Here is a 12,666-nt window from a genome sequence, read left to right as displayed (position 1 = left end):
GGACATGGCATCCTGGTGAACTCCCGGCTGAGTGAGTCTCCACCTCCCTAAGAGGGGCCGTCAAGGGCATGGCATCCTGGTGAACTCCCGGCTGAGTGAGGCTCCACCTCCCTAAGAGGGGCCATCAAGGACATGGCATCCTGGTGAACTCCCGGCTGAGTGAGTCTCCACCTCCCTAAGAGGGGCCATCAAGGACATGGCATCCTGGTGAACTCCCGGCTGAGTGAGTCTCCACCTCCCTAAGAGGGGCCGTCAAGGGCATGGCATCCTGGTGAACTCCCGGCTGAGTGAGGCTCCACCTCCCTAAGAGGGGCCATCAAGGACATGGCATCCTGGTGAACTCCCGGCTGAGTGAGTCTCCACCTCCCTAAGAGGGGCCATCAAGGACATGGCATCCTGGTGAACTCCCGGCTGAGTGAGTCTCCACCTCCCTAAGAGGGGCCGTCAAGGACATGGCATCCTGGTGAACTCCCGGCTGAGTGAGTCTCCACCTCCCTAAGAGGGGCCGTCAAGGGCATGGCATCCTGGTGAACTCCCGGCTGAGTGAGGCTCCACCTCCCTAAGAGGGGCCATCAAGGACGTGGCATCCTGGTGAACTCCCAGCTGAGTAAGGCTCCACCTCCCTAAGAGGGGCCATCAAGGACGTGGCATCCTGGTGAACTCCCAGCTGAGTAAGGCTCCACCTCCCTAGGAGGGGCCATCAAAGGCCAGTGATGCAGAAACAAGTGCTGATGAAGGGGCCTCGCAGTGCACGCTGAAGGCCTGCTCTGCAAGTCACCCTCTAGTCATGGGAGCAAATGCTCTCTATGCAAAGCCTTCATCATGGTCAAGAAACCCTTAGTTTTCTAAAATTTCCCTTTAGAGAAATGCTTCAACTTCTTCCTCTTCCTGTCCTGTCTTCCCTCATCGATAGAATTTCTCTTTCTCCGTCATTGTTTCACTGTCCTTCAAAAAAAATTTTCCCCCCCAAAGTATACAAGGTGCTTTAGTTTAGAGATTCAGGTTTGTAAACTAATAATAGATGGTGACCTATTGATAGGTCCAATAATCTGTCCATAGTTTAAGTTCTACTGTGAACTTTTAGGCCAGAAAATGAAAAAATATCCTTTAAAGTTGCAACAAATATTATTACAGTTAAAAATCTCTCCAAATACTGAAGTTTTCTAAATTAGAATAGAAAACAAGATATTTTCATTGGTCTAGGATTATACTGGTGCTCTGTTTCCAAAGTTATTGGACTTTTTATGTTTTAATTAAATTAATTTGTGAGCATGTGTACAATTTAGATGTTTTGCATCCAGTTTCATGGGCGTTGCGAGGACACACGTGAGGCAGTCCCTTCAGAGCACCAGGCTGCACTGAACATCACTGTTCATTACACTTTCCTCACCCCCCCCACAATCGTGTGGTGTGAAGATTCTCTGGTATTTGTTTTTATTATATCTTTCCTCCCTATTTTAAAAGTTAAAGCATGCTCACAAATTAATTTAATTAAAACATAAAAAGTCCCATAACTTTGGAAACAGAGCATCGATATAATCCTAGACCAATGAAAATATCTTGTTTTCTATTCTAATTTAGAAAACTTCAGTATTTGGAGAGATTTTTAACTGTAATAATATTTGTTGCAACTTTAAGGAGATTTTTTTCATTTTCTGGCCTAAAAGTTCACAGTAGAACTTAAACTATGGACAGATTTTTGGACCTATCAATAGGTCACCATCTATTATCCCAATGCCTCTAAGCCTTTACTTATAAACTATAGGGCCTGCTTTCTTCATAATATTCTGCAAACTAGGATGTTTTCTTTATAAAAAGAAGGACTGTATTTGGTGTTGTCGAAGCTTTCCTCAAATTCCTATTTCTGTGATTCTGTTTCTACATTTCAACAAAGGGAAGCACTGATCATACACAGTTCTAGCAAATACCCCAGGGGGCTGAGTAACATGTCAAAAGTCATACAATATATTATAGTGAGGCTGGAATTTGAATTCATAGTTTCACTACAATATATTTTTTACCCTTAACATCATATAACTGAGATATTTTCACTAAAATTTCCATTACTTAAACTGGTTCACTCCACTTTTTTTGTTTGCTGTGGATCAGGGTGACTGGCATCTTTTCTTTTCTTTTTTTATTGCAGTGAGTGTTTACACACAAGTCTGACATTTAAAACCATATATTCTGCCACACACTGCTGCATTTATTTGGAATAATAACAAAATACTTGACCAACATTAAGTATGTTACTAAATTTTATTGTTATATATCATATGATAGCATGTTTGAATTGTCTATTTCTTAAATTTGGTCTTATCTTGTTTTACTTACTGTTGAATGATTTTCTGATTTTAAGGACTTGCAGTGTTTTCCCTTAAAGGGACTAGATTTTGTTTTCGCTATTTTAGATTTCAGAATTAGAGTAATTTATGGGTAGATTTATTCCTGATAGATTGAGATAATTGCAATTCCATGCATTAATATTTATATTAAATTGGTTCCACAACAGTGTGTTTGCTAGAGTGATGAAACTTCATGGAGGTGCTCTGTAATTGCCCAGGCTTCCTCAAAATAGTCTTCATAAAGAGTACATTAGAATATTTATCTAACAACACATACACTTCCTAAAACTTACGAGCTGCACCATGGCAATGGCGTGCAATGCATGCAGTCCAAAATAATAATAATAATAATAATAATAATAATAATAATCTGAACATGTAAAAAAATCATTTTCTTTATAGAACTAAAATTTAATAACTAAAAAGATGAAAAAGATGTTTGAATATTACAAGATGAAATGTGCTCTAATAGAAACATGATTGGCTTTAAGTAGTTAAGACTGTAAAACATTTACTTATGTTCCATTAAGCCTATTTAAGGCTTTTAAATATTGATAGACTTAATGGACTATCATTGCACTAATGTCTCTGGTCTTTGGACATAAATAATACAGTTGTTACAGCCTTATGCACATTCAAACTCAAACATCTTGAAATTATTTGCTACTTATATTGATAAAAGCCACAATTTTCTATATGTATCAGATACTGTTAGTCTCTATAAATAATGTGATAAATGTGTAATTTTTTGTTCATCAATAAGGAAAATGACTCAGAGAAGAGCTAAGTAAATTTCCCATAGTTAGACACCTAGCAAGATACAGAATTAAAATTACAATGTTTCAAACTCTAGTCTGTGCTCTTGATTTACAACTCAACTGCCTTGAATGAGCATTAATGTTATTTTTAGTTTAAGATACCTGTTTACCAGGAAAACAAGAATTCTTAAGAGGATTTTTAAAAACAAATTGGTTATTTCCATGGGTTTTGTCACAAGACACTCCTGAATTTAAATATTGGTTTCAAAATTATTTGTTGGGTGACTTCATTAAGACTTTCTAGTCTTCAATGTTCTCATATGTGAAATGTAAGTTATATGTCCTTTGCAGTTATTGTGAAAATTAAATGCAGTAGTGAGTGTAAAGTACTTATCACACTACTTGTCACAGAGTAAAGTCTTAATACAAGGTAACTATCCCCTCAGATTGGCCTTTCAGATTTCCTATTAACAACATGGCATGATTTTGGAGTATCTTTGCTCTATTACATGTTATTAAGTATTTTATTTTATTTTTTTTATTTTTTAAATATATCTTTATTGATTTCAGAGAGAGGAAAGGAGAGGGAGAGAGAGAAACATCAATGATGAGAGAGTCATTGATCAGCTGCCTTCTGCACTCCCCTGACTCGGGATCAAGCCCGCAACCCAGGCCTGTGCCCTGACCAGGAATCGAACCACCATCGCCTGGATCCTAGGTCGACGCTCAACTGCTGAGCCACTCCCGGCCAGGCTGTTAAGTATTTTAAAAATATTCTTTTAAAATAAATAACCTTCACAGAATAGTATTTTCTTAAGCACCATCACTAGACTAAAAATCAACTAAGATAATATAGTTTATTAATTACTTAAAACATCCAATCCAGTGGTATTCAGACTGTCTAAATCAGTTGAATTGGGATCTTTGGAATTACAATAGGATTCTGTATAGTTTGCTCAAGAATTCCTTTTCCTGAAAAGTCAAAAGTATCTCAGGCTAAGTTGCTTTGCCCACTGGCTATTAATTTGAATATTGCCACCCTCATCACGGTTAGCATTCTTCCAAAATGTCTAATACTTCCTCCCTCAAGATAAATATCCTCTGAAAGGAGGGAGGAAGGGCCATGTACACTGGTCTCCTGGCACTAACTATAGAAGGGAACCAGGTGCATCTGCACTATCATTACTGCTGACCACGTGAAAAATCACATTTCCATTCCCATTAAATTTCTCTGTTTATATTTCCATTATAATAACTGACTTCTGAGTTTATTCTCATCAGTTCCATAGCTGAGAGGAGCATTGGATAATGTATGGCTGAAAGCCTATTTAAGAACAAAAAGTACTATTTTCATTTAGTAAATTATTATTTACCATCTTCATTGCCATTGAAGGAACACAATCCTTAGGAGGGTTAAGTGTGAAGCTACAAACCGAGGAAGTTATGTGTCATGGGCGTTTATTACTTGTGCCTCTTCAATATTAACTTTTTAGTAAATGCGATTCCACTTTTCTGATAGGACTGTCATACTTTTTTGAGGGGGGAGCATGAAGTGGAGGGCATTCATTTTAAGGCCATGTGGTTCAGGTGGGAATGGTCTCACACAAGAATGGGAATGAAGCTGTCAATGTTTAATCTTCCCAGATAAAACGCTTTATCACAAGAAGAGTATGAACCTGGATCCAATACAGTAAGAGCTAATTTTCAGATTTATATTAAAACTATTTGAGGAAGACACAATGTTCTCTTTTCATTAAAATTTCTGAGTTTTTAAGGTATGATTCTGGTACTGTCAGAATCCAGTGAGCTGCTGCAAGGAAATTATGTGCCTGAGGATTCAGTGAACATGGCCAAGAAACATGAAAAAATGCTCAAAGTCGCTCATCATCAGAGAAATGCAAATTAAAACCACAATGAGATATCACCTCACACCTATCAGAATGGCTCCATCAACAAAAGGAACAAACAACAAGTGCCAGCAAGGATTTGAAGAAAAGGGCACCCTAGTACACTGCTGGTGGGAATGCAGACTGGGGCAGCCACTAAGGAAAGCAGAATGGAGTTTCCTCAAAAGATTAAAAATGGAGCTGCCTTTTGACCCAGTGATTCCACTTCTAGGAATATATCCTAAGGAACCTAAAACTCCAATCACAAAGAACTTATGCACCCCTATGTTCATAACAGAGCAATTCACAATAGCTAAGATCTGGAAACAGCCCAAGCAAGTGCCCATCAGCAGATGAGTGGACAAAAAAGCCGTGGGACATTTATACCATGGAATACTACGCAGCTGTAGAAAAGAAGGATCTCGTACCCTTTGGGACAGCAGGGGTGGACCCAGAGAGTATTACGCTAAGTGAAATAAGCCAGGCAGAGAAAGACAAGTACCACATGATCTCACTCATATGTGGAATGTAAAGAACAGAATAGATTGGCAAACAAGATAGGACCACAAACATGGAAGCATGAAACTGACAGATCTCAGAGGGAAGGCGGGAAGGAGGGTGGGAAGAGATTAACCAAAGAACTTATAAGCATATTCGAACAGCCCATGGACACAGACAATGGAGGCCTGGGGGGAGGCGGGACATGGGTGGAGGAGGGTTAGAGGGAGAAATGGGGGACATCTGTAATACTCTCAACAATGAAATGAAATTGAAATGAAATGAAATGAAATGAAATATGAAATGAAATGAAATGAAATGAAGTAAAATAATAAAATATAATAAACACACAAAATACTTTAAACTTAAAAAAAATAAAGATATATACTTGAGAACTCTGTTCAAAATCTTCAGAATAAAGAGGTTATAAATCTTGCAAACAATTTGTTTATACCATGGAAAATCTGTGGAAAAAAATAAGTGGATACTTTTTCTTTTTGTAATGAAATATTCTTTTGAAGAAAAAAAAGTACTGCTAGAAAAGGAAAGCAAATAGAAATATAAAAAGAAAGCAATGAAGTAGAAAGTCATGATGATACTTTTACTCCTTTATAGAGACCATCTTCAGGTGTCTAAGGCAAGGTGCACAGTGGGTTAAGCTGAAAACTAAGCAACCTATTTTAAGAGTTTAAATGGTATTCTGGAACTTCAAATACAAAAGAATATTATTCAAAATTTGTCATCAAATACCCTTTCTGTTATCCTCATGAGTAGTACCTCATATTTTGTAGATCCTGGTGCTAAAATGAATTATTTTGCTTTGATAGTAAGGATCTCTAAGGGGGAAAAACCCCTGTTAAGCTCTAACTAGCCTCAGCATCAGCAAACTATCTCAGACAGATCTGGCTGCAGTTCTCCCTACTGTTCCTTTTGTGACAGCTGTCTTTTAACCAGGAGACAATAAAGTAAATTTATCAAAGATGAAAGAGTAGGAAGATACAAGGAACCTTGGATGGCATTGTTAAATAGCTGCGCCAAATGCAGCAGCCTTCGTAGAAAAGGTAAACTGTGATATCCAGAATGTTTCATTGGTAGTTTTTAAGGTGCAAAGGAGAAAAGATCCGTTTATTGCTTTTCAGCATTGTACAGCTCAATATGCCTTATGTGAAGGTTTCTAAATTAATCGACAGCACTGGCTTGCAGTGGAGAAGAAACTAGAGAATGGATGTCATCATAAAGCAATAAACCAGTTCGCCTGGGAAGCTTATAAAGTCAGTTGCATAACTTTAAAGATCGTGTCTCATATACTTGTAATAAAAGTTTGTTTGTAAAATGGTATCAATTCTCAGCTATCCTGAACCTCAAAATTGAACATGTGTCCACCTGGAGTTCAAATGCATCTATGTCTATTATAAAATCACTTTTCTTTCTTCCCGATTTTCTTTCATTTCTTCACTCTCTTTGTAGTCTTTGAAGTAAAATAGCTATATAGAAAAAATGGTCTAACAAGTGTATTTCTAAGTGAAATGTCTAAGCATTCTGAAATTAGTTATGTATTATTCATCATTATATTATCTCCTCTGCAATTTTGATGAGAAAACACATAATTTTTTTTCCTTTCCTGGTAACTCTGCAGCTTGTGGATGTTTATAAAAGAAGTTGAGAGGTTAATAAAAAGTTTCATGCAGAACATTCAAGGGTGTTCCATCTAGAAGTACAATCTGATGAAAGAGCACAGGCTTTGAAACTACATGGGGGCCTGTGTCCCATGCAGAGCTTACTCAGAATTTGGCTATACAATTTTCAGTACGTTACTTGCTGTCTCTATGTTCTAGTCTAATGCCTATAAAATGGAAGAAAAAAAAATACAAATTTATATTCTGGCACAAAGGGCTCAATAAAAACTCGAGTTCTTGTCATTGTTGCTACTGTGACCCACATTGTAGGGAATCTGAAGACCAGTAAGGCTTAATTCACCATGCCCTTGAGGAATTTGTGTTCTAGTTGCAAGGATAAGACAGAACAATTACAGTACAATTGAGGTTGTCATCCAAGAGATGCACAATGCTTAGGGGAGGGAGTAAAAGCCTTTGAGGGATTTGTATTCTAGGTGCAAGGATAAGACAGAACAATTACAACACGGCTGAGGTTGTCACACAAGAGATGCACAATGCTTAAGGGAGGGAGTAAAAGCCCTTGAGGAATTTGTGTTCTAGTTGCAAGGATAAGACAGAACAATTACAACACAGCTGAGGTTGTCACACAAGAGATGCACAATGCTTAGGGGAGGAAGGACAAACATCTGCTGGAAAAATACAGACTTTCTGAGAGATAGCTTTTTAATAGATCTTGGACAAAGGGTAGACCAGCAGATAGGGGAATAAAGCAGAGAATAAATCATAAATGAAAAGAATACAATAATGGAGGCCAACCATCTTGGTTTGACTGTAGTTTAGAAAACCGTTTGTGTTTTAGTTGCAGCCAGGAGACAAGAGGCAGGCCGAGGTGAGCTTTGAGTGTATGTACGCACTTTATAGGCAGAGAGCTTCTGAAGGTGTTTTTACAAAGGAGAACACATTAACCCTCTGTTTCAGGAAGATGACTCTGCCAACTATAGAAAGAACTGAAAGACAAAACTGGAAGCCAAGATGGGATTCAGTGATGAGAGTTTTACAACCATTAGGAAATAAGTAATAAGGAAGTGAAGGTGATAAAATGTAGATACATAGCAGACAAGGGTATGGGCCTGGTAATGATGATTTTCAGGAACTGGTGGAATGTGAGGATGCCCATCAGGAAGTGATAGTCTCTGACAAAATAATCTTCAATGTCTAAGTACACCAACTGTAAACAGTATTTCAGTAAATCAGGGCAGAGGAATATACTCAAGTTCTGTACTTGAGTATAGCTGGACCCCTGGCATTGTTTACACATTTAATTGCTCTCCCTGCCAAACACCCCTTGTTCTCACAATATATTGTACGTTGCTGATGTCCTGTTTCTTTGTCAAGCAGGGGAAGGTAACTCCAGGGTCACAAGGAGAATTTATGAGTTTATTTGTACAGAAGGAATGCCTTTAAGAAAGTTGCAGCCAGCCTGGCCGGCCGTGGCCCAGCAGTTGAGCATCGACCTGTGATCCAGGAAATCGCAGTTCAGTTCCCGGTCGGGGCACATGCCGGGGCTGCGGGCTTGATCCCCAGTAGGGGGCGTGCAGGAGGCAGCCGATCAATGACTCTCATCACTGATGTTTCAACTCTCTCTCTCCTCTCCCTTCCTCTCTCTGAAATCAATAAAAGATATAATTTTTTTTTAAAAAGAAAGAAAGTTGCAACCATATGCTCATGCCCAAAAGCCTGGTTGCACAAGGTGTTATCTGAAACAGAAGAACACAGTTTCTCCCACAGTTCCCTGAAACAGCCTCTCCCCAACTCCCCAGCTACATAAAAACTCCCTACTTTTGCCTTTGGGGAAAGATGAATTTCAGAGATCTTGCTCTTCTGTCCTCTCACTTTGGCCAAATCAAATAAACCCAGGGCTGGTATTTCAGTGTATAGTTTTAACTGCACATTAGACACTTGAACCTGAATTTGGAAAATTGTACAACAAAACTTCAAAAAATTTCCTTTCCTTGGTGTAGGAAATAACACTTGCATATTCAACTACACAAATCACAATTCAATTAAAAACTCAACAATTATTTTCTCAAAGGCTTATAATGTTGAAAAGCGTTTAGCTTAAACTACACAAATGACTGGAAAAACACAATAGTTCCAAGACCAGAGATTTATTTTTTATTTGCCACACTATTTGTTATTTTATAATTCCCAGTTTTCTAGGGACTTATGTCATCCTGAACGCTAGCATTTACAACTATTATCAACATAATTGTAACAGAAGAATCCAGGGGGTTGCAATTCTCTTTATAACAGTAGTACTAATTTACTAAACCAGTAGGAGTGCTGGGTTTAAATGTTGTGCTTGGCAGAAAATTCGTAATAATTGGTTTTGCTCTGTGCAGACTTTACGGGAGTCTTAGGATGATTTGCCAAGCATCTCTGATTAAGCGCTTCAAAAGAGAGCTGCCATTCTTCTGACAACTCCTTTTTTGAAAGATTTGCTTTTCTATGTCAGAGATTCTATTAACAAGGAGGTTAAATTGGGTCCTGAAGCACCCCTGTAAGAAACATGGGCTCAGCTAGGGCATAAACTTCATTTATAAAAATATATGAAAACCAACAATAACTCCTATGGAACAATGCTATGATTTTGCCAAAAGAAAAAAAATCAACCTTTAAATACAAAGAAATACAGTGTCCCTTTATTTGCTATTGTAGCTCTTATTTCTAAAAAAGACAAGTACATTTTAAAAGCACAAAGAGATAATTTTTATCTAAGATTTCAAATACAAAAGCAAAGGGACAATTCACAAAATGTACTCTCATGCAAAGAACTACCGATTTATTACCATATGGGGGCTGTGTGTGTGTGTGTGTGTGTGTGCACGTGCATGCATGCATTGATAGACATAACACACACACTTGTCTCATACACAAATAGTTAAGTTGAAAAAGGTCAGGCTTTGAAATATGTTCCTTGAAAATGGATTTATCCAGGCAAACATATATTAGTCACTTTACATATTTTACATACCATAAGATTGGTTATGAACATAAGACCATTTTGTTTACTTTTTTTTATGCAGAGAGGGCTTTCCATACATGTTTTCTTTGGCACAGTCTTAGAAACAATTGAAGTACAAAGCCATAGGTAGCAGGAGTATTTCAATATAGAGCACAGTAGAATTGAAATCATCACCTTAGCTCTTTTTTTCATCTCATTGCTATTAGTAGCTCCTCCTAGTTCTTCCATCAATTCCTGTTTGGGGTTTTCAGTACTTTTTCTAAAGCAAATTTTCCTCATGTGGGTTTTCAATTGTAGGTTCATGGGCTAACTGATGAGATGTATTTATGACCATGTTGTTTTCAGCTCTTAGGGCATAGGCTTCCTTGGACTGTGCTCTTTTTTGGCAGAACTGGAGGTGAAAAGCATCTTCGAAACCACGGCGAAAATTCTCATTGAAGAAACCATATATGATGGGGTTGATGCTGCTATTGCAGAAGGCAAGCCAGTGTGCAAAAGGGTAGATGTAGATGTTGATGACTTGCAATTCATTTGGAGACAGTTCAGCATAGTCTGAGAGCATCATCAGAGTCCACAAGGGCAGCCAGGAGAGAATGAAAAGTAGGGCCACGATCAGAAGCATCTTAATGACCTTCTGCTTCTTCTTGGACACCACATGCCACTGCTTCTGGTTCTGCTTGCCTGCATGAGGCACTGTTACCTTGAAGAGTGAAATTCCAATCCTTCCATACATGATGACAATGAGGGAGAGGGGAGCCAGGTAGATATTAGCAAAGAGCACAGTGGTGTAGATCTTTCTCATTTCCTTATTTGGCCAATCTTCCCGGCACCAGTAGACTGGCATGGTTTTATTCTGAGAGTTCAGTATCACTCGGTAATATTTTTCTTCTTGTACATGTAGCATTATTGCAGATGGAGACATAATGGCAATGGCCAGGATCCAGATGATCACAATAATGACAAATGCTGTCTTGATAGTGAGCTTTGGCTTAAAAGGGTAGACAACACACCGAAACCTGCAATTAAAGGCAAATAGCAGTTGAGGCAGTGCCTCATAACTTCTCATTGAGTTCTGAATTAAATGTATTTAAGTAATTCCCACATTCATCTCAAAAACATAGAAAGTTACCATTATAGTAGAAAGGAATGCATTGCCATTTTCTGTAATTGATATGAAATAAATTTCAATTCAAAATATGAATAATTATTATAAAAGTAATAGTGGTAACTATTTTATATTGAATATGACTATGTAATACTCTGTTCCATTTTTTTCCATTGATTTGTATGAATACTCTTTTAAAATCCATCATTTAAAAGATGGAAAGACAGGCTTGAAAATGGTAAAAATATTGCCCATAATTACACATAATTTTTACACAGGTAGTTCACCTCCAGAGCACATATTCTTAAGTGCTCCTTCTTCTGCCCTTCTGTGGTTCTCTCCCATGTCATCTGTGCCTTTGGCCATGTAACTTGCCTTGGTCAATGGGACATTAGCAAACATGACATAAACAGAAGTTTTTACGTACTTGCGTACAGAGACTTGTACTTTTGGAATGCTTCCTCTTGAAACCAGCTACCAGATGGTTAAGAAGGTTGAATTAGATGAGAGACTCAGTTTATCTCCCAGGGTAATGCTGCAGCATGACTGATTTCAGCTGCTGCACACTGAGCAGGAGAACCACAAGAAGCACTCAACCAATCCACAAAATCAGGAAAAATATTCAATAATTATTGTTTTAAACCACAATATGTTTTGGTGGTTTGTTTCATAGTTGTAAGAGTCTAAGAGTTTCTATTGTGAATTATGATTCTGCACCTTTCCAGTGATCTATGTCCTTTGCTGAGCATGGAAATTCAACATCAGTATGTAAAGTAAGTCTAATTCATTTTACTGCTATTTTGTTATTGTGATTCTTGATGTTACTATTACTGATACTCATTATGTTAATTATAAGATAATCATATCATTATGCAACTGTACATTTTATAATTTTCAAATTATTATCACCTATTTAATCTTCTTTGTTTTTTGTGATGACTCTATAAAATTTAAATGTCATGAAAATTATTACTTTCCAGATCTGCAGGTAAGAAAACTTAGAGCTTTTACACGGTCCAGCAGCAATGCCAAATTAATTTATCTGACATAACTTCATATGATGACTAGTTAGCTTGAGCTTTGAGTGCTCTGTTGTTCTTTAGAACTACTTCATCGCATGCATAAAGTCTTCTGTCTTAACCTCCAAATTTTCTTCTAATTTTCTGATCAGTGAATCCTCCCATTTACTCACCATTAAATTATGGATCACTTCATAGGCACAATTCTAGATATTTTGCTCTTTTTGTAAACCAATGATGAGGACTTCAAATACTCTATTTATTTATTCATTCAACAAATATATGTATATGTATTCAGAGAGGCAAAGATGAACAAGATAGAAAATATGCCTGTCAGGATAGTCAATGGAAATACTGTATAATTTTTCTAAAATCATGCTAGCGTTTAAACTTGGCCAGTGTATTTTTCAGGGT

General features: G+C 37.6%; 1 protein-coding gene across 1 annotated transcript in view; it reads right to left on the bottom strand.

Annotated features, from left to right (window-relative positions):
* Nucleotides 1–9,257: 9,257 nt before the first annotated feature.
* The window catches only part of NPFFR2 (neuropeptide FF receptor 2), a 149,376-nt gene continuing 145,967 nt past the window's right edge, over nt 9,258–12,666 (bottom strand). The window contains exon 4 of the mRNA XM_081127094.1: nt 9,258–11,144. Coding sequence (XP_080983220.1) covers nt 10,388–11,144 — 757 coding nt within the window. The 3' untranslated portion in view covers nt 9,258–10,387. The remainder of the gene's footprint in view (nt 11,145–12,666) is intronic.

This window comes from Miniopterus schreibersii (assembly GCF_964146895.1).
Source record: "Miniopterus schreibersii genome assembly, chromosome: 1".
Classification (NCBI taxonomy): Eukaryota; Metazoa; Chordata; class Mammalia; order Chiroptera; family Miniopteridae; genus Miniopterus; species Miniopterus schreibersii.
The sequence above is the reverse complement of the archived record's forward strand: the minus strand, read 5'-3'. Positions and strand labels throughout refer to the sequence as shown.